General features: G+C 48.0%; 1 protein-coding gene and 2 long non-coding RNA genes across 4 annotated transcripts in view; 1 reads left to right on the top strand and 2 right to left on the bottom strand.

The window, feature by feature from the left end:
* The window catches only part of LOC112651950 (uncharacterized), a 53,058-nt gene that overhangs the window by 16,079 nt on the left and 18,542 nt on the right, over positions 1-18,437 (bottom strand). Inside the window, exon 3 of one of the 2 annotated variants that reach the window (XR_007410026.1) lies at positions 14,260-16,843. The exons of the other annotated variant lie outside the window; for it this stretch is intronic. This is a non-coding gene — a long non-coding RNA (uncharacterized LOC112651950). Of the gene's footprint in view, positions 1-14,259; positions 16,844-18,437 lie in introns of those variants that run through there. 2 annotated transcript variants of the gene reach the window in all.
* Positions 1,933-7,700, bottom strand: PLAU (plasminogen activator, urokinase). Its single transcript, XM_025434807.3, has 11 exons — positions 7,542-7,700; positions 7,241-7,313; positions 6,770-6,803; positions 6,505-6,612; positions 6,002-6,176; positions 5,729-5,820; positions 5,324-5,543; positions 4,958-5,106; positions 4,240-4,380; positions 3,741-3,889; positions 1,933-3,063 (listed from the first exon to the last, which is right to left on the bottom strand). Exons 2-11 carry the CDS (start codon positions 7,280-7,282, stop codon positions 2,887-2,889), a joined length of 1,287 nt encoding a protein of 428 aa, XP_025290592.3. The 5' UTR covers positions 7,283-7,313; positions 7,542-7,700; the 3' UTR covers positions 1,933-2,886.
* On the top strand, positions 6,524-9,923 carry LOC118354435 (uncharacterized). Its single transcript, XR_004814870.2, has 3 exons — positions 6,524-6,635; positions 8,108-8,251; positions 9,601-9,923. It is a non-coding gene; the product is annotated as an uncharacterized LOC118354435 (long non-coding RNA).

Genomic DNA, 18,437 nt, shown 5'->3' with positions numbered 1-18,437 from the left:
AGTGCCTGGCTGGTTCAGTGGGTAGAGCATGTGACTCTTGATCTTGGAGTCATAAGTTCAAACCCCATGTTGGGCAAAGAATTTGCTTAAAAAACCAAAACCAAAACAAAACCCAGTGCCCTGTACATAGTGAGGATGAGAAGAAGGCAGTCCCTAAAGGGATGGACAGGTTAGTGTCTAGAGCCACAATACTGGTGGCTGGAGAAGTGGCTGTTCCCTGGATAGCCTTGAGAGAGATTGGGGAAGAGGTAGCAACTGGTGCTGGTGGTGGTGGGGGCAGTGGCCGGGAGGTGGGGGTGTCAGGTCAGGGTGGTGGCTGGGAAATGGTCTGAAGAGTTAGCAGCAGCATTGCTCAACCCTGCTGGTGGGGCTCAGACTTCCTGTTTTCAGTGTCTGTGAGCCCTGATGCTGGAACTACTCATGTTGGAACAAGATCTTTCTTGGCCCCTGAGGCGGTGGGGGGGGTGGGATGCAGAGGCTATGAAGCAGCTCAGCCTGGGCTGGGCCCCTTAGCTTCACATCATGCCTTTTCTTTCCTGGCAAGCTTAAGCTTCCATAAAACCCACTCATGCAATCCTGGGGTGGAGGAGAGGAGGGGGCTCCTGCTCAATTCTGTAAGAATTTACAAAGTTTTGTAATAACAGCCAACGTCGTTGTGCCTTTACTAGGTGCCAGTATTGTACTAAGAGATTTGGGAACTCATGAATCCTTGTAACATTCCTGGGAGGTAGATATTATTATCTCTTTTTCACAGATGGGGAAACGGGCAGAGTCCCAAGTCACACAGTTAGTGTCAGAGCCAGGGTTCTAGTCCAGACTACCTGACTCTATAAACCATGCTCTGAACCACTGTATTACAATAAATAACTTGGCCTGCTAGATTATAGGGATTAAAAGCAAAATACTCTGGGTTCCTGCTTGCCAGTTGCCCAAGGTCTAGGGAGCCTCTGAATCGGAAGCCCACGAGACATTGCACCCTTAAACTCCACTCAAAAAACTGACTATTCATGCAGAGGACACATTCTGACCATATCTTGAATTTACTTGGACCTTCAGGTAATCTGGCCAGTTGTCCCCAAAGGATCTCAATCGAGAGTGCTTATCAGAAACATCTGGGAAAAAAAAGAAAAAGAAACCTCTGGGGAATTTTTCTAAACTCACAAGACCTGGCACCAGCCCTGACCTGAATCACAATCTCTATGGGTGGAGCATTGGCATGTATATATTTTTTAAAAGGTTCTTAGGTGACTTGGTTAAGAAACACTGCCAAAACCCATTAACATAGCTTGGAAATTTCAACATTTTACCATCCAGTTGTATCTCCCCACCTGCCTTCTACACTCCAGTTCTCCAGAAGTCAATGTTTGGTTCAAAATGTGTGGCCACCTCCATTAGGATACCACCTAGCTCTAGATTCTGAGTCCCCTAATATTTGGGATAGCAGTGACTGGTCATGAGCTCCATTAACACACTGAGAAAACTTAGCACCAGACCCTCACACAGATGATGGGAAATTGTTTTCTGTTCCCTGAATGCCACACTCAAGCTGGGCTGGGTTTTAGATCAGCAATTTGCACTCATGCAGGTGTTTTGCTTGGTTGAGGTCAGCCCCAGGGTTATTATGAGCAGGGTGAAGAGAATATGGTGGGGCCTATCCTAGCGGATCACTGTGTACAGCTGTACAAGATGTGCACTGTACAAAGGCATCAGTCTAAGGAGGGAATTGACAGTTGATATCAAGCCTGCACACCATGTGCTTATGTGATATGGAGGACCTACTCTATAACTCTTCTAGACTCTACTTCCCAAAGCCCCATTAAGTCCAGAGATTCAGCCCCCAAGAAACTCTGGGGTATATGCCACCACCATTATTTTCCACTTTTTAAGCTTCCCAACTCCCTCTCATACAAGTACCAAGAAGGAACCAAAGTCTTCAGAAAAATCACATTTTATTGATCTTTATTCAAAATTACAAAAATAGATATAAATAAAAATAGCAGAATATAATTATTAAATATTCAGTGTACACAAGTGGTCCTCACCTCACCCAGTGAGGATTGGATAAACTCAGCTGAAAGGTCAGAAGGGATAACTGGCCAAGAAAGAACATCTATGTAAAAATGAAACTGAAAATTTAGTGCTGGTCACAGGCCATGCCCCAGAATGATACATTCATAGGCATCATCACATGAGAGGCCCAAGAGGCCCTAGGAGTGACCTCTCCAGACCATTTTATGTGACATCAAAGTACACTCAGTTTAGGGAAATATCTAGACTTGCAGTCAAACTCAGGAACACTAGCTGTTACACACACTGACACTCAGCCTGTGCACCAGTGTGCAAACATATACACACATATATAATATTTCCTGATACATTCATGGAATGTCAGAGCCTTTCCATCAAGTCATTAGTGTCTCCACTCCCCAAGCCACTGTTCAACAGTGGCCACGCTCCCTCAAGAGACCTCTGTTCTGTTCTACTTCCTAATTAAGAAATTATTCATTTCCCAACAGTGGGCCTCATGAATGAATGCCCGCTGTTGGGGGAGCTGGCTCTCTTTCTACCTATGCTCAGAAAATGGCATTTTTCACTCCAGGAGGCTTTAGTTCATAGAAAGACAAACAACTGGTCAATACCATCCTGGGTCAGGGCCATTCCTCCATCCTGGCCTCAAGAGATCTGGGCACTCAGCACCCAGGCCTATATCTGAAGATCAAGCTATTGCTGCTCACTCTGGTGGGCAGTACAAGCAAAATCATCTCTGTAATAGCCTATCTTCCTCAGTTCCTTCCTTATAGAGAGCTGATGCAGATGGTTCTACAGCAAAAAATGATAGCATGGGAGTGGGTGGACCCCTCTCTTCCCTTGGCCCCTTGGGGAGCCTCAGAGGGTTAGGCCATTCTGTTCCCCTATGTGCCTGTGGATCCAAGGCAGGAAGCGTGAGACCCTTGTGTAGACGCCTGGCTTGTTCTTCATGGCACATCCACTGCCCCAGCTCACAATCCCAGTCAGAGTCAGGCGGCCTTGGGTAGAGCAGACCAGGGGCCCCCCGGAGTCTCCCTGTTAAGTCAAAGACACAGAAAGTGAGCCCCGGGAAAAGTGAAGAGGGGCCCATCTGACCCAATCACCCAGTCATCCCCAAGAGAAAGAGAGAGTTTCTTAGTTTTAAAATCCTTAGTGATTCCGCATTTCCTACCATATCAAGTTTAAAATACTCTGCTTGGCTTACAAAGCCCAGCTATCTGCCACAATTCCATCTGCATTCTCAGGTTCTTTTCCTCCCCATCCTGGAATATGTCATGCTCATTCTCATTTTTGTATCTTTCAGTGGCAATGTTCTCCTTTCTTCCCCGTCTCCTCAGATGCCTACAGAGTCACAGTCTCTTTAAAGCCTCCCCTCTTGACCACCTAATTGGCACTCACCCCTCGCTCCCCAACATCTGATCATTTACAATTTATACCAGGCCCTGAGCACTGAGTAGCATTATTTTTCTATTGTTCTCCTCTTTTATGGCCTTATTTCCTTCCTGTCTCCAGCCTGAAGTGCCTAGCACAGAGCCAGGCTCACAACTGTTTGGTAAACACATAAAGATCAGTTTAAACTGTCTAAGGCCTGAGCTCCTAATTCTGACTTCTTGGGGCTCTGGCTGGAGAGAGGCTCCCCAAAGTTGGCAGGGACAGGCTCACGAGCCCTGGGGAGTTCTGGGGGTGACAGGAAGAGAGGCTGGAACTCTCACCTGGCAGGAATCTGTTTCCCACTCTGGGTCAGCAGCACACAGCATTTGGTCGGTGACTTCAGAGCCATAGTAGTGGGGCTGCTGACACTCCTGGTGGGAAACCAGCTTCACAACAGTCATTTTCAGCTGCTCTGGATAGAGATAGTCAGCTAGATGGAGTAAACAAGGAGAAGTTTACATGAAGATGTGTCTGTTCAACCTTCCCACGGGACCCTTGGCCAGGGAGGAGACGAAAAGGTGCTCCTGTCAGGGAAAGCCTTTACTCTTTCTGTCCCAAATCTGAGCTTTTACCTCATGTATAGCCTCTTACCCCCTATCTATTTACCTTAATGATCCATCACTCCCTAAACAGTGCTCCCCATTCCATCCCTAAACCCATCTGCTACCTCCACAATGCTCCCATCTCTATCTCCACGTTCCTCTCTTGTTCAAGTTGAGCTCACCTCCAGGCGACAAGACTCCCCCAGGACCCTCTCAGCCAGCCCCAAATGTCACTTACTGGAATTCTCTTTTCCAAAGCCACTGATCTCACAGCTTGCACCAAAATGAGCATCACCACGTGATGGAGGGAGGCAGATGGTTTGTATGGACCTGGATGGCTGTGCACACTGGCCCTCATCAGAACGGATCTTCAGCAAGGCTGAAGGGGGAAGAGGGAAGCAGGAGAGGTCAGGGGGAAAGATCTCTACCTGGTCAGGCGGTCACCGTCTCTCCCCTCCAAATGCTGAAGGATTGGATGTTTATCCCCAAATCAGTTAGGGACAGAGGTCATCCTGGAAAGTCTGCTGATAGTTTATTACCTGAAACAAGTCTCCCCTGTCCCATTCCTCAAGGGCTTTGTTCCAGCTGCTGACATAAGACTCGGCCAGCCAGGGCTGCTACATACAGATGTATGGGTGGCTGAGGTAGATGAGCTAAATTCAGCCCATTGCTGAATTTCCAGATCCTGGGACAGGCAGAGGTTGCATCCAACAAAAGAAGGGGCCTCTCAGCCCAAGTCATAGGCACATGGGGCCATTGACATCTAGATGAGGCTAAATGTTTGGAAATTCAAGGACTCCTACAGAGGAGCAGCAGGCCCCTCACATATGTCCCTTTATTATATAAAACAGGATCTTCAGTTCCCCCTAACAACCTCAATCTCCCATTTGGTTCTCTTCTTGGACCCCACTTCCTCCAATCATCATCTTTATGGCAGAAAAGGGTTTTCCACTCACCAATATCATTGTGGTGAGCAAGACTGTCAGCACTATAGTCCTCATGCAAGATGAGCTTTTCCACCTCAAACTTCATCTCCCCAAATGTTTTGGAGATACGCTTTGACCGACCCAGGTAGACAATGTAGTCATCCTTCTTCTGGGAATTACTGTGGGAGGGGAGACTTGTCAGATAGTCTGATCTCATGAGATCTTGTCATTTCCCCTCCACAGCAACCTCAGAGCACGACTTGTCCCCAAAGCCATGGACTGCATGGAGAGGACTTAAGGGGGGTGGAATTTAAGTGGAATCCTTTGCTGGGAAGGAGAATGGGATGTTTTGGGGGTAAGGCAGGAGGGTCAGGGAGAAGAGACGGAGGGACTTACATGAAGCAGTGTGTGGCGCTGACCACCCAGCAAGGACTAATGAGGCTGCCACCACACTGATAGGTGACAGAGCCTCCACGGTGCTTCCTGTAGATGGCTGCAAACCAAGGCTGGTTCTCGATGGTGGTGAATTCTCCACCAATAATCTTAAAGCGAGGCCTCAGAGCCTTCTGGCCACATTGAAACTCTGCTTTTTCTGGAGGAGAGTGGGGATTTTTTTCTGGAGAAGAAAGAAAAGGATGTCTTAGGGAGGCAAGTAGGATAGTGTCCCTGTCTTGTCCTCTGACCTCCCAGTTTTTCAAGGCCAGGCAGGCCTCCCTCCTCCACCCTCTTGTGATGGGATAAAGGGACACATAAGTTTGTCCCCTTCCACCTGACTGTCATAAACAGGTCAGTGACACTCACCAAAAGAGCAGTGCTGCACCGTGCACTCCTGGACAAGCTGCATCAGGCCAACCTGCACATAGCACCACGGCTTTCTCTGGTGGTCCGGGTTCCTGGTAACACAGAGAGGTTGGGGGGAGTGTCATTCCAACCCAGAATGCATTTTCTTCCCCTCCAGGGAAAAGTCAGCCAGAGGCCTTGCTATTCTCATGCTTATGGACAGCACTCCGGAAATATAGGGGATGGTAACAGGGTCCCTGTGGGGCTAGAGACTCTTTGCTGCTCCCACCTCACCTGCAGTAATTGTGTTTGCCCAGGCCCAGCTGAAGGGCATCAGGTCTGAGGGCGTGGTACTGTTTCAGAAGAACAGCTGCGGAGTTCCAGGCCAGGCAGGGCCGGCCCCTGGTGTTGGTGTTGGCCTTCCCGCGGTAAGAGTGACCATTCCCCTCGTAGCAGGTTTTTGATGTATCTAAGGAAGAATGGGAGGATGAGAGATATTAGAAAGAAGAGGAAATTCAGACAGGTATTTTAGAGAGCCTATCAGGCCTCACATGATTTCAGGCCCGGCAGAAAGCACTAGAAAGGGTTTCCTTCCCTCCTCATTGCACATTTGTGCAACCACAGATTCACGAAACAGCATGTGTTTATGCTCCACTGTGTATATCACACAGGGATGAAGATGTTCCCTGCTCCACCTCCAGCTCCTGACTCCTGCCTGCTCTTGCACCTTGCCCATCCTCCCTGTCCCCAAGTCTCTGGTGCCCCCTCCTCCCCAGTTAGAGTCAGGATCCCCATACCTATCTCACAGTGTTCCCCCTGGAATTTCTTTGGGCAGTTGCATCGCTGAATGTTGGAGAAGTACTTGTAGGACACGCACGTTCCTCCGTTCAGACAGCTGCAGTTTGCTGGAGATCACAGAGATGGAAGGGTAAGCAAGGGGGGGGGGGCGCAGGAGCAGCAAGGGGGGAGCCAGGCCTGCAGCGCCGTCTGGGAGGGGCCGCCCCCTGAGGCTTCTGCAAGTGGTCTGTGCAGCCAGATATTGTGCAACGGGTGGATACTCACATGCGCTAGACACTGGATGAAACTCATGGCTGCCCTGGAAGAGATGGAGGCGAGGAGAAGTTCATCCAAGGTCCCAGGCTCCTGGGCCTCAAAGATGAGGAAACACTGGCCCCAATCCCAAATCTCACCCTTTCCTCCGTGTCCCTCTGTCCTCTCCTTGTTCACATCTAACTAGCCCTCAAGTGCAAGATCATAGGTTTCAAGCAGGGAGAAACGGATGGACTCAAGCCGGCGTCACAGAGCCGGCAAGGAGGCTGGCGCGGTCTCTGGGGCTTCTTCCCCCCTTGCCCCAAAGTGGGAACTCCCTGAGCCGTCAGGATGCTCACGGCCACATCTGTCCTCCTCCCCCTGACGCGGTCCGGCCCCGCGGTTGCTGGAACCCGGGGCACTCCGGCCCCCTAGGCCGCCCCCCGCCCCCCTCGGGCCGCGGGGAGCCAGAGCGGGAAAGCCGCTAATTCGAGAGTCGCTCACCACTAGGGCGCCCAGGAGCAGGCACGTCATCAGGGCTCTCATGGTGGCGGGGCTGAGGCTCCGGGCGGCGGCTCTGCTCGGGAGGGAGAGGTCAACTTGAGAAGGACGCGGGGGAGCGAGGACGCGGGCCGGGGGTGCCGGCAGCTCGGGCAGGGCCGGGGCGCGGGCGGGGCTCCCCGCGGGGGGATGCCCGGCGAGGCGCACCGGCGCGGGCAGCGCTGACTCAGGCTCGGCGGGGCCGGGCCGGGCACCCCGCGCGGCCGGGGCTGGGGCGGGGGGTGTCGGGGCGGCCTGCACTCACCGGTAGCTGCGGCGGGGGGACGCGGAGCCGGGACGGAGGGACCCGCTGGGGCTCGGACAGTCCGCGAGGCTCTGGGGCTCCGGGGGCCGCGCTGTGCCGCTCGCAGGCTGCGGGGCTCTGTCTATATCAGGACCCGCCCCGGCCCTGGCCCCGCCCCAGCCTGGGATCTCCCCAACCCTTTCCTTCCCTCGGCTTCCCTGGGGACAGCCGCGACCTGGACCCGTGGGCTTCCACGGCCTCGGCTGGGAGCGGGGCGCAGCGCGGCCCCCAGCGCAGGGGACGAGCGAGGTCTGAACAGAGGGATCGAGGGGCATCTAACTCCCTCGGCCCCTCCTCCCGTTCACCTGGCCCCGGCTCCACCCCAGGCCGAGAGCGCCCCGAACTGCACTAGCGAGACTCTCCTCCGTCCGGCTCTGCTGTCTCTTCCCAGATCCCCTAAATCAGCTCTTTTCCAGTCTTCCCACCTTCGGCCCCCCACTGCCTAAGAGAGTGACCGGGACCCCGGGGTATAGGGACCTAGTGCGCGGCTCCTAGAGCTAAGTCTCTTTCTCCACGTGAAAATGCAGGTGACAGGGGCACCTGGCTGGCTCAGTGCGGGGAGCGTGGGACTCTTCATCTCTGCGTTGCCAGTTGCAGCCCCAGGTTGCTGTAAGAGGTCACTTAAAAATAAAATCTTTGAAAAGAAAGAAAATGCATGTGACACGGACTCGGTGAGTCTTGCTAACAGGGGATGTGTCTGTCAAATAGGAGCTTCCCAAAATTCATCAATCCAACCAGTGGATAAGACAAGCGAGTTTATTGCTTCTGAAGGAAAGGGCCTTTGGTAGTGGCTGGCAGGGGCAGCTTGTAGGCAAGGTCGGATTTTTCTTGCAGTTTGACTTAAGAGTGGTCTTTGAAAGTGAGGGCTTGATAAGGGTTGGATGAGGAATACCGGATTGTGAGAGCAAAGTCTAAGGGCACAAACTATCAATGCTTTCTATTGAAGTATTGATGGATGTTTCAAAAAGTTCCTATAACAAACAATCCTTTTATTTGCTGGGGCCAGAGTATACTTTATTGATAAAGACACTAGTAAAGCCTCATTAACCCTGACAGTAAGCTGTGGAGGGGTAAGAAGTTCTGTTTTCACATCTGAGGAGAGGGATTGGGGAATTGGAGGACAAGAATGAGATTATTTTTCACTGTATGCCCTTTTATGCTGTTTACATTTTTGAAAACATACCTTTGTATCACTCATTCCAAAAACGTAATTACAGATTTTTTTAAAAAACACATATGTATTGGGGATCCCTGCGTGGCTCAGCGGTTTAGCACCTGCCTTCAGACCAGGGTGTGATCCTGGAGTCCTGGGATCGAGTTCCGCATCCAGCTCCCATCATGGAGCCTGCTTCTCCCTCTACCTGTGTCTCTGCCTCTCTCTGTGTGTCTCTCATGAATAAATAAATAAAATCTTTAAAAAAAAAAACCACATATGTACTTAGTATTCCAGACTTCATCATAAAGCCTTGCTTCTAGTAAGATAAAAAATGATTGCTTATCAAACCAGATTGGCCTCCAGGAAGACAAACCATGTGTAAAGGACTCCACCCGCCCTTCCTGCCCTGGGCAAGGGCACATAGTTGTATAGACGTGCACAAGCACATATTCCTCAGACATGTGTTTGTTTGTTTTTTTTTTTAAAGATTTTATTTACTTATTCATGAGAGAGAGAGAGAGGCAGAGACACAGGCAGAGGGAGAAGCAGGCTCCATGCAGGGAGCCTGACGTGGGACTCGATCTCAGGACCCCAGGATCATGCCCTGGGCCAAAGGCGGCGCTAAACCTCTGAGCCACCCAGGCTGCCCTCCTCAGACATAGGTAAAGAAGCAAAGCAGGGACTCTGAGGTTCAGTCCACCCCATCCCTTTCCCCTAAGGTTGGGAACCAGAGCTTGGGGTCACTTCCTGCTACCCAGAAGGACTGTCCCCAGTAATGGGAGAAAAGAGGGCCGATCCCTATAACTCACTAGGGCCCTAAAGCCTGGCCCAAGGCTTGGTCCCTTTTTCTGCTTGAACCTACAGCGTTTTGCTGCCTGGCAAACCTGCACGTTGGGTCTGGATCCACTTGAGAGGGGCAAGAGGAAGGCAGCAGAGGAGGGAAGAGGAAAGCTGCTTTGTTCTGCTCCTGACAGAGGCCTCAGGATGCCAGCCTCTCCTGGGGAAAGTGCCGGTTAACCATCCAGCTTTCATGAGGAAGGGGACCCATCATCCTCTGTAGAGAGTTTTTCTGTGCCCAGCTGAGCTGCCAACATCTCAGGGAAGGGACTGAATCAGAGAGGCGATAGGTCTCAGAGCTGGCCTTGCTAGTTCCTGGAGAGGACTGTAGCATGTTTTGTTTGGATTTAATTGCAAATAAATGTGATCAAAATGTAAACAGAGATGTTGCAGCCTGAGGACTTACCCCGAAACTACTAGACTGGGTATCAGGAAATTCCCAGCATACTGTCATGATTCACAGAGCACCCCCAACAGCTCTCATGACTCTAGATTACTTGGCTGGAGGCTGTCATGCTGATTCTTGAGAGCAGGATGACCTCATTTCCTCCTGGACAAAGAGGCTTGGAGACCGTTATGCAGCTGACACTTTTCTTCCCCTTCCTTCCCCCTGTGGTCCCTTCTCCTGGTTGAACAATACTGAAGCCTCCAACTCCGCTTTCTTTCCACTCTGCGATCTTTGGTGCTCTCTGAAATCTCTGTGTCCATCTTCTGGTGCACAACTGTGTTAGTCTTTTCAATTCCTTGAGGGCAGGGATCACATCCTCAAAGTCTTTGTCTCCTCTCAGCCTGGGCACGTGCCTTGTTCACATAGGTGCTTTATGAGGAATGGATCAGCAAACAAGTGAGAACAGAGAGCTTTGGGTCACTCTGGAAGTTCCCCTACTCTCTTTTCTTCTTGCCATAAAAAAATAATACTGTCTTGTGCTAAAAAGCACTTTTTTAAAAAAGATTTTTATTTATTCATGAGAGACAGAGAGAGAGAGAGAGAGAGAGAGAGAGGCAGAGGGAGAAGCAGGCTCCGTGCAGAGAGCCCGACGTGGGACTCGATCCCGGGACTCCAGGACCATGCCCTGGGCCAAAGGCAGGCACCAAACTGCTGAGCCACCCAGGGATACCCCTAAAAAGCACTTTGATACAAATTATTCCTCTTTGTGGCATAGCTGGAAAGCATTATTCCCACTTTGCTGATGAGAAGAAGGAGGTGGAGAAAAAAATACAGACTGATGTGTGACAAAGCCAGCACTAGGACCCAGGTTTTCTGATCCTTGTTCCCATGCTTTTTACCTCACTGCCTCCATGGAGAGGGGTACAAAACCGGGGTACAAGACAGAATGCTGTGAAGATGAGGGTCAGATGATATATAATGTCCCAGCTCAAGGGAGCCCTCTTGCTGATTTTGGAGACTGCCTTCCAGAATACTCCCTGGGCTATGGGTGCCTAGTTCCTGGGGAACCCTTGGTGTAGTATGATTTAGTTGCTTGCCTAGGTTCTGGGAACTAACTTGGTGAGCTCGCTATCTGAAGTTTTTATCAAGGGTGAGAGAATAAGGAACATAATTTCAGAATTTCATTCTGTTCTTTTTTTTTTTTTTTTTAATTTTATTTATTTATGATAGGCACACAGTGAGAGAGAGAGAGGCAGAGACACAGGCAGAGGGAGAAACAGGCTCCATGCACCGGGAGCCCGACGTGGGATTCGATCCCGGGTCTCCAGGATCGCGCCCTGGGACAAAGGCAGGCGCTAAACCGCTGCGCCACCCAGGGATCCCCGAATTTCATTCTGTTCTGACCCTCAGAGTCACACCACCAGCCCTCGCCTCTGTGGTTCAGGGGACCAAACTTCCCAGTAAGATGTGACAATGGAGACTGGTGGAGGGGCCCCCTTTCCAGAAGCTTCTCATAAAAGATCAGGCAGATGTCAGGTGTGCAAAGGGAACCAGGAAGTCTAAACTTGGCCCTGAGACTATATCCAGGAAACTGGGCCCCTGAAAAGGCTATTTTCTGACCAGCAGGACCTAAAGGGAAGTTCACGTCAAGTCACAGGATATATTCCTGGGTCGCTACACCAAGAATGCTCAGCGTGTTACTATATAGAGAGTACAGTGTCTAGCCCCGGGTCGGCCACATCCTAGCTGAATAATCTGAAGCAAGACACTTAACTCTCTTGATCTCAGTTCCCAATGTGCAAAAGGAGGCAACGCCTGCTCTGCTTGTGCCTCACTTTGCAGATTGAATGAGATCATGATTGTGCGTGAAAGCATCCGTTTGCTCCTTTATGTACCCAGTGTTTTTTTTTAAGACTTTAAAATTTTTATTTATTCATGAGAGACACAGAAAGAGAGAGAGAGGCAGAGACACAGGCAGAGGGAGAAACAGGCTCCCTGCGGGGAGCCCAACACGGGACTCAATCCCAGGACCCAGGGATCACGCTCTGAGCCAAGGCAGATGATCAATCACGGAGCCACCCAGGTGTCCCTATGTACCCGGTATTGATCAGGAGCCTACTATGTGACAGGTACAGTTCTAGATACTAGAGAGAGAAGGATGAACTTCTGGGGCACCTGGGTGGCTCAGTCAGTTGAGTCTCTGACTCTTGATTTCATTTCAGGTCATGATCTCAGGATTGTGAGATTAAGCCCAGGTCCACACGGAGTGTGGAGCCTGATTGAGACTCTCTCTCTCCCTCTATCCTTCCCTCTGTTTGCACATGCATGCACACATGTGCTCTCTCTCTCTGAAAGAAAGAAAGAGAAAAAGAAAAAAGAAGGATGAACTTTGTAAACTACAATTCCTACCCCGAGTGCCTGCCTTGCCTTCCTGACTATGGCTGTACTGGTCCAGAAGACCAGCAATCTCTGGAGTGCATCCCAGAATTCCAGTTAAGTGGGGATGCTGTGTCCTTAGCCAACAGTTCCCAGCAACTGGCCAGCTGCATGTGCTGCTCACCACCCATAACCCTGACTCCCATTCCCTCCCCCCTTCTCCATTGTCTGTTGTCTGAAGCTCTTCTCTTTTTCCCCTACACCCAAGGCAGACAGATTCCTCTGCAATTCTGGGAAGGAGGCACCGAATGCTGGTCACATAGCTTCCTTGGGTCTGATGTTCCTCTGTGTGTTTAGTTTAGTGCTCAGGGAAAAGATGCTGTTGTCACAGTGGGTCCTGAAACATGATAGGGGAAGTGCTAGGACTGTTAGGCCCCCAGCAGCCTGCGGAAAGAGTGGACCGAGTAGGGCAGAGGAAACCACATACTTGCTTCCTTACTCATGGAAAGCAAAGAGCCCAGGGACTGCACTCTGAGGTTATACTCTGTCGTCAGTCATGCCCTAAACAGAGCAGCCAACTTGGTCCCTCCAGCTTCAGCCTCTGACCCCTACTCTTTCTTCCCGTTCCCTGCCTCACAATCTCTGGCCCAATTCCTAGCCCCACCCAAGCCAGTTAGCTGAGATCTCTGCTTGAATATTTTGAGCTTTGGCTAAAATTTTCTTTGTCGTTAACCCAAACCCAGTTACTTCTTCAGTTGGAACTTGTGACCTTAAAGGAGTCTTGGTCATGGCTTTCCAGATCTAGATTTTGAGTACCCTCCAGGAACCAAAGCTAAGTTCTGGTCCCAAAAGTTCTGCTTAGGTTACTGTGCTGGATGGCAATGGCTGCTTAACTGGAATCTAGAGGGGATACCCAGGAGGAAGGGGCTGAAAATGGAAACGGGAAACTAATAGGTATTGCCAAAGAAGTAAATGATGTTTAAGGACATACATGCAGCCAGGAGTTAGTTATTCAAAAACTTTGCTCAGAAGAAAACCAACATATATCCCTAGCCCCAATGATGTATAATTTCATGTGCTCGTGGCTCCTCCAAGCTGGATTCTATATGCTTCTCGGTCTTTAAAGCAAGTGCAAGCACTTCCCTTTCCATTACACAGAGAGGAAAATAAAGGGCTAATGAGGGGAAGTGAATCATCTGAATTCATTCACTGAAAATGATGAGATTCAGAATTCAGGAGGGCTGGGGCCGATTTTGAGGAAACTCATGACACATTTCCACCCTCTCCCCTCCTCAGTCTGAATCCTTACTCCTCCCTTCCTGACCACCCTCAACCCCCACCCTCGGTCTCTCCGCCTTCCTACCCACCTGCAGAAGGGTGCTGCTCGCCTCTAAGCAGTGATCGATAACAGTGTGATGAGGCAGCCAAACCCTCGGGGGAGGTCAGTATCCTTTCAGAAGTTGTATAGGACAAAATGTATGGAAGTCTGTGAGAGGAGGGAGCAGGGACAAAGCAGAACCCTTGAGATAGATGAGTTTGCAGAGTGAAAGAACAGCATAAAGGTAGACAAGTAGGGAGGCTTCTCTTTACTCTGAGAGCAGTGATGGTGGAAAGTGCGACAGTGGTTAAAGAAGAGGAAGGTTGGAGGTGGCTGGCTGGCTCAGTCAGAGGAGCATTTGACTCTTGATCTGGAGCTTGTGAATTCAAACTCAACGTTGGGTGAAGAGATTACTTAAAAAAAGGGGGGGGGGGGATCCCTGGGTGGCGCAGCGGTTTGGCGCCTGCCTTTGGCCCAGGGCGCGATCCTGGAGATCCGGGATCGAATCCCACGTCGGGCTCCCAGTGCATGGAGCCTGCTTCTCCCTCTGCCTGTGTCTCTGCCTCTCTCTCTCTCTCTCTCACTGTGTGCCTATCATAAATAAATAAAAAAAAAAAAAAAGAAAAGGAATCATTAAAAGAAGAAGAAGGAGGAGGAGGAGGAGGGGGAGGCTGCTCCCTACAAGAGGATATTGTTAAAGATAAATGGTAGTAAGCTCCTTTTTTTGCTTAACATTCATTTCTTTTTTCAATCTTAGCAACAACCTTTAAGGAAAACTATTATTTTCTTCATGTTACAAATAAGAAAACAGAGGTTCGTAGATATTAAGCAGTTTACCCAAGGTCATGCTATAGGTAGATGGCAGACTTGGGACTCATACCCATACCTGCTTGATTCCAAGAGGTGGAGAACTATCTCTGATCCAAGTATTGCATTCTATTCAGGAAGGCAGGAATGCTTGTCCTTATACCTGGGGAATCTTCCTACTTCTAACCACTGGTGACATCCCAGGGTAGCCCCAGCTGTCCAAGTCATGTCTGTGTTGGTTCCTGCCTACCTAGCTTGAGCTAGATTTTAATAAAGATGTTTTTCCTTTTGTTTAATATAGCCAGCCACAGCTGGGTCTAGTCAGAGAAGTGATCACCGGGTCTTCTGGCTATGCTTATGTATCCATGTGGATCTCTGGAAACATCTATGGACAGTCCTCTCTTTTCATAACCATCATTCACCCATCATTAAATGATGAAAATGCTCTATGGTTCTTCTGTGGGAAAATAATAGTAGCATCTCTTTACTGAGCATGCATTTTATTTAGCAGGCATTGGGTAATAGTTCCATGTACATTATCTCATTTAATTCTCGATGACAAAAATGCAACACCATCCCCACCTTACAGATAAGGAAATGAAGGCTCTGAGAAGTTAAAGTCACATAGTCATGCCAATACATGGCAGGTCAAACCTAGGTTTCTGATTCTGAAGCCTGTGTTGTTTATCACTATGATAGTGTTGTCTCTTTACCACCCCCACCCCCACAGAGGGAAAAATGTACTGTGTTGAATAGGTACCTAGGAATCTGTAATATAAAATATTCACTAATTTTATGTTTTCTGACCTTGTTTGATGATAAGAATCACCTGGATGGAAGGTTTAAAAAATATGGAATGTTAGGTTACTTCCTTGGAAATTCTGATTCATTAGGTCCAGAATGGGGCTTAGGAATCAGATTCTCAATACGCATCTTACAAGATTCTTACCACCAAACAAGTTTGGGGAAAATGTCAGTCCATGCATATCTGGGGAGTGTTGGTTTACTTTTTTTTACCTGGGAAATGCCCAATTAAATCGCAAACTTTCTATCTATTGGGGCTTTCACTCCAACTCTATCCTTTGAAATGAGGGCCAGTGTAGAGATGGGAAAGATCCAGGGCTGGAAGGCCAACTTTTGGGCAGAATTTCTCAGACAGGGATGAATCAAGAAGGGAATGTACACCTGAGAGTCTTGTGCAAACCCAGCCAGCCTGAGGCGACTTTTCTAAAGAATCTATTCTCAAAAAGTTAATTGCTTCGGCACTTTTGTCTTGTTCTTTTTTTAGATCCTAATGATCATTTCATTTTAAAAATGCCAAGTGGATGGCTAATGGAGGGACTTTTCTATAGAGATTGAAAGAGTTTGGAGAATGAGAGTAACCCTCAAAGTCACAGCAGTGGATGAAAAATTAGTTCCCTAGGACCTCAGGAAAATTGGGAGAAACTGGGTAGAGGTGAGAACAAAGCAGACTTGAGAATATCTGTACTTACTTTCTGTGATAGTTCCTGACAGATCTTGCTCTGGCAGGCACCCTTCTGAGCTTCTCAATTTTTTTTTTCACCTAAGATCTTCTGGTTCCACCTGAGTAAAACTGGGTTTCCTTTGCAGGGAGGGTGGGAACTATCCTCAGCAACAATGGGCCCAGCAGCTTGTGGGATGACCATGATGTTTGTATTTTTAGTCAAGAAGGAAGCAACACTAACATTTTCCCTGAGCAGACCCTCTGCTCCACGGCATAACATCCTAAGGATTTATTCAGTCCATTGTGACAGTCTGCTATTTCTGTTTGCAAAGAAAATTCTACCCCAAATTCAAAAATAAAAGAATTAAGCTCAACTCAAGCTGTTAATTTCATTCAATCAACCAAAAATTACTTTCAAATACCTAAGGTGTACCTAGTGCTGGGTTAGGCCCTGAGGGCATGCAGAAAAACTTATGTTATCCTGCCCTGAAGAAATTTAAAATCTGATAAGGAAGACAAAATGAATATACAGGAATCAAAACACCATTAAGCAAGATGGTTACTACAAAAAAAGAAAAGAACAAGTGTTGGCAAGTTGTGGAGAAATTAGAATACTTTTGCACCATTGGTAAGATTGTAAAATGGTACAGCCACCATGGAAAACATCATGGTAGTTCCTCAAAAAAATTAAACAGAATTATCATATGATCCAACATTCCCAATTCTGAGTATATATCCAAAAGAATTGAAAACGGGGTCTCGGGATCCCTGGGTGGCGCAGCGGTTTGGCGCCTGCCTTTGGCCCAGGGCGCGATCCTGGAGACCCGGGACCGAGTCCCACGTCGGGCTTCCGGTGCATGGAGCCTGCTTCTCCCTCTGCCTGTGTCTCTGCCTCTCTCTCTCTCTCACTGTGTGCCTATCATAAATAAATAAAAATAAAATAAAATAAAATAAAAAAATAAAAATAAAAAAAAAAGAAAACAGGGTCTCAAAGAGATGTTTGCACACTCATGTCACAGCAGTACTATTCACGATAGCCAAGAAGTAGAAGCAACCCAAGTGTCCATTGACAGATGAATGGATAAGCAAAATGTGGTACATACATATAATTGGAATATTTTTCAGTCTTAAAAAGGAAGGAAATCTTGCCACATGTTACAACATGGATGAATCTTGAGAACATTATAATAAGTGAAATAAACCAGTCAAAATAACCCCACAGATACTACGTGATTCTACATATCTTTAGATAAAGAGGTATCCAAAGTAGGCAAATTCATAGGAATGGAGAATGGTAGTTACCAGATGATAGGACGAGAGAGAAATGGGAAGTTGTTCTTGAATGGGTATAAAGTTTAACTTTTGTAAGATAAAGTTCTAAAGATCAGTTGCACAGCAAGGGGAATATACTTAACACTACAGAACTGTATGTTTAAAAATGGTTAAGATGGTAAGTTTTATGTGTATTTTTATCATAATTTTTTTAAGAAGTTAACATGAACCAATCTGACCACTAACCAAAATTGCAGTAAAGACAAGAACAGACACACTGAAGTTAGAGATGTCCTAGGCCTGAACACATCCTAAAGGATGTGTCATGTTGGATTGGTAGGACACGGGGAAAAAAGAAGTTCCAAACAAGAGCCCTGGAAAATGACAGAAGCTGGAACAAACACTTTATATATTATGGAGAGTAAGTTTTATAAGTCCTTAACTACGTGTATGTGTGTGTATGTGTGTGCACATGTATATAAGCAGTGAGAAATCTGGTGCAATTAGGAAGAGTTTACACCAAAGAGTAGTGAGAAAGAAGTAGAGCTAGAAAGGATGAGGTCTAATTGTAAGAGATCTTAAAAGCTAGGTGGAAGTCTGTACTTGATACCATAGACTCTAGGAAAGCATTATCGGTTTTCTTTTCTTTTCTTTTCTTTTCTTTCTTTTTTTTTCTTTTTTCTTTTTTTTTTTTTTTTTTTTTTGAGCCAGAAAGAGAGGGAAAAAGAGTGCAAGGTGGGGAGTTGCAGAGAGAGAGAGAATCCCAAGCAGGCTCTACACCAAACACAGAGCCCAAGGCAGAGCTCAATCTCAAGATCCTGAGATTATAACACTGAGATCATGACTTGAACAGAAACCAAGAGTTGGATGCCTAACCAACTGAGCCACCCAGGTGCCCCAAGGCACTATACGTTCTTTTTTTTTTTTTTTCTTTTAAGATTTAATTAATTTATTTATTCATGAGAGACACAGAGAGAGAGGCAGAGACACAGGCAGAGGGAGAAGCAGGCTCCATGCAGGGAGCCCGATGCAGGACTCGACTCCAGGATCACACCCTGAGCCAAAGGCAGATGCTCAACAGCTGAGCCACCCAGGCATCCCATGGCATTATAGGTTCTTAAACAAGGATATGTATAAGGTTTCTAGTAAAGCTGAAAACTCTTATCAGTCTCAATTGAAATAAGAGAAGCAAAAGAGAGTAACTTGGGTTTTGTCTAGGCTTGGGCTGGAGGGAATGG

This window comes from Canis lupus, chromosome 4, assembly GCF_003254725.2.
Source record: "Canis lupus dingo isolate Sandy chromosome 4, ASM325472v2, whole genome shotgun sequence".
Lineage (NCBI taxonomy): Eukaryota > Metazoa > Chordata > Mammalia > Carnivora > Canidae > Canis > Canis lupus.
This window is presented reverse-complemented; position numbering and strand designations above follow the sequence as displayed.

Coding starts and splice junctions, on each gene's coding strand:
- PLAU (XM_025434807.3), bottom strand. CDS start 7,282: ATGAGAGCCCTGATGACGTGCCTGCTCCTGGGCGCCCTAGTG. Junction 5,107..5,323: donor AGCGCCACACACTGCTTCAT/GTAAGTCCCTCC, acceptor CCCCTCCCACAG/TAATTCCCAGAAGAAGGATG. Junction 3,064..3,740: donor GGGAAACAGATTCCTGCCAG/GTGAGAGTTCCA, acceptor TTGACTTAACAG/GGAGACTCCGGGGGGCCCCT.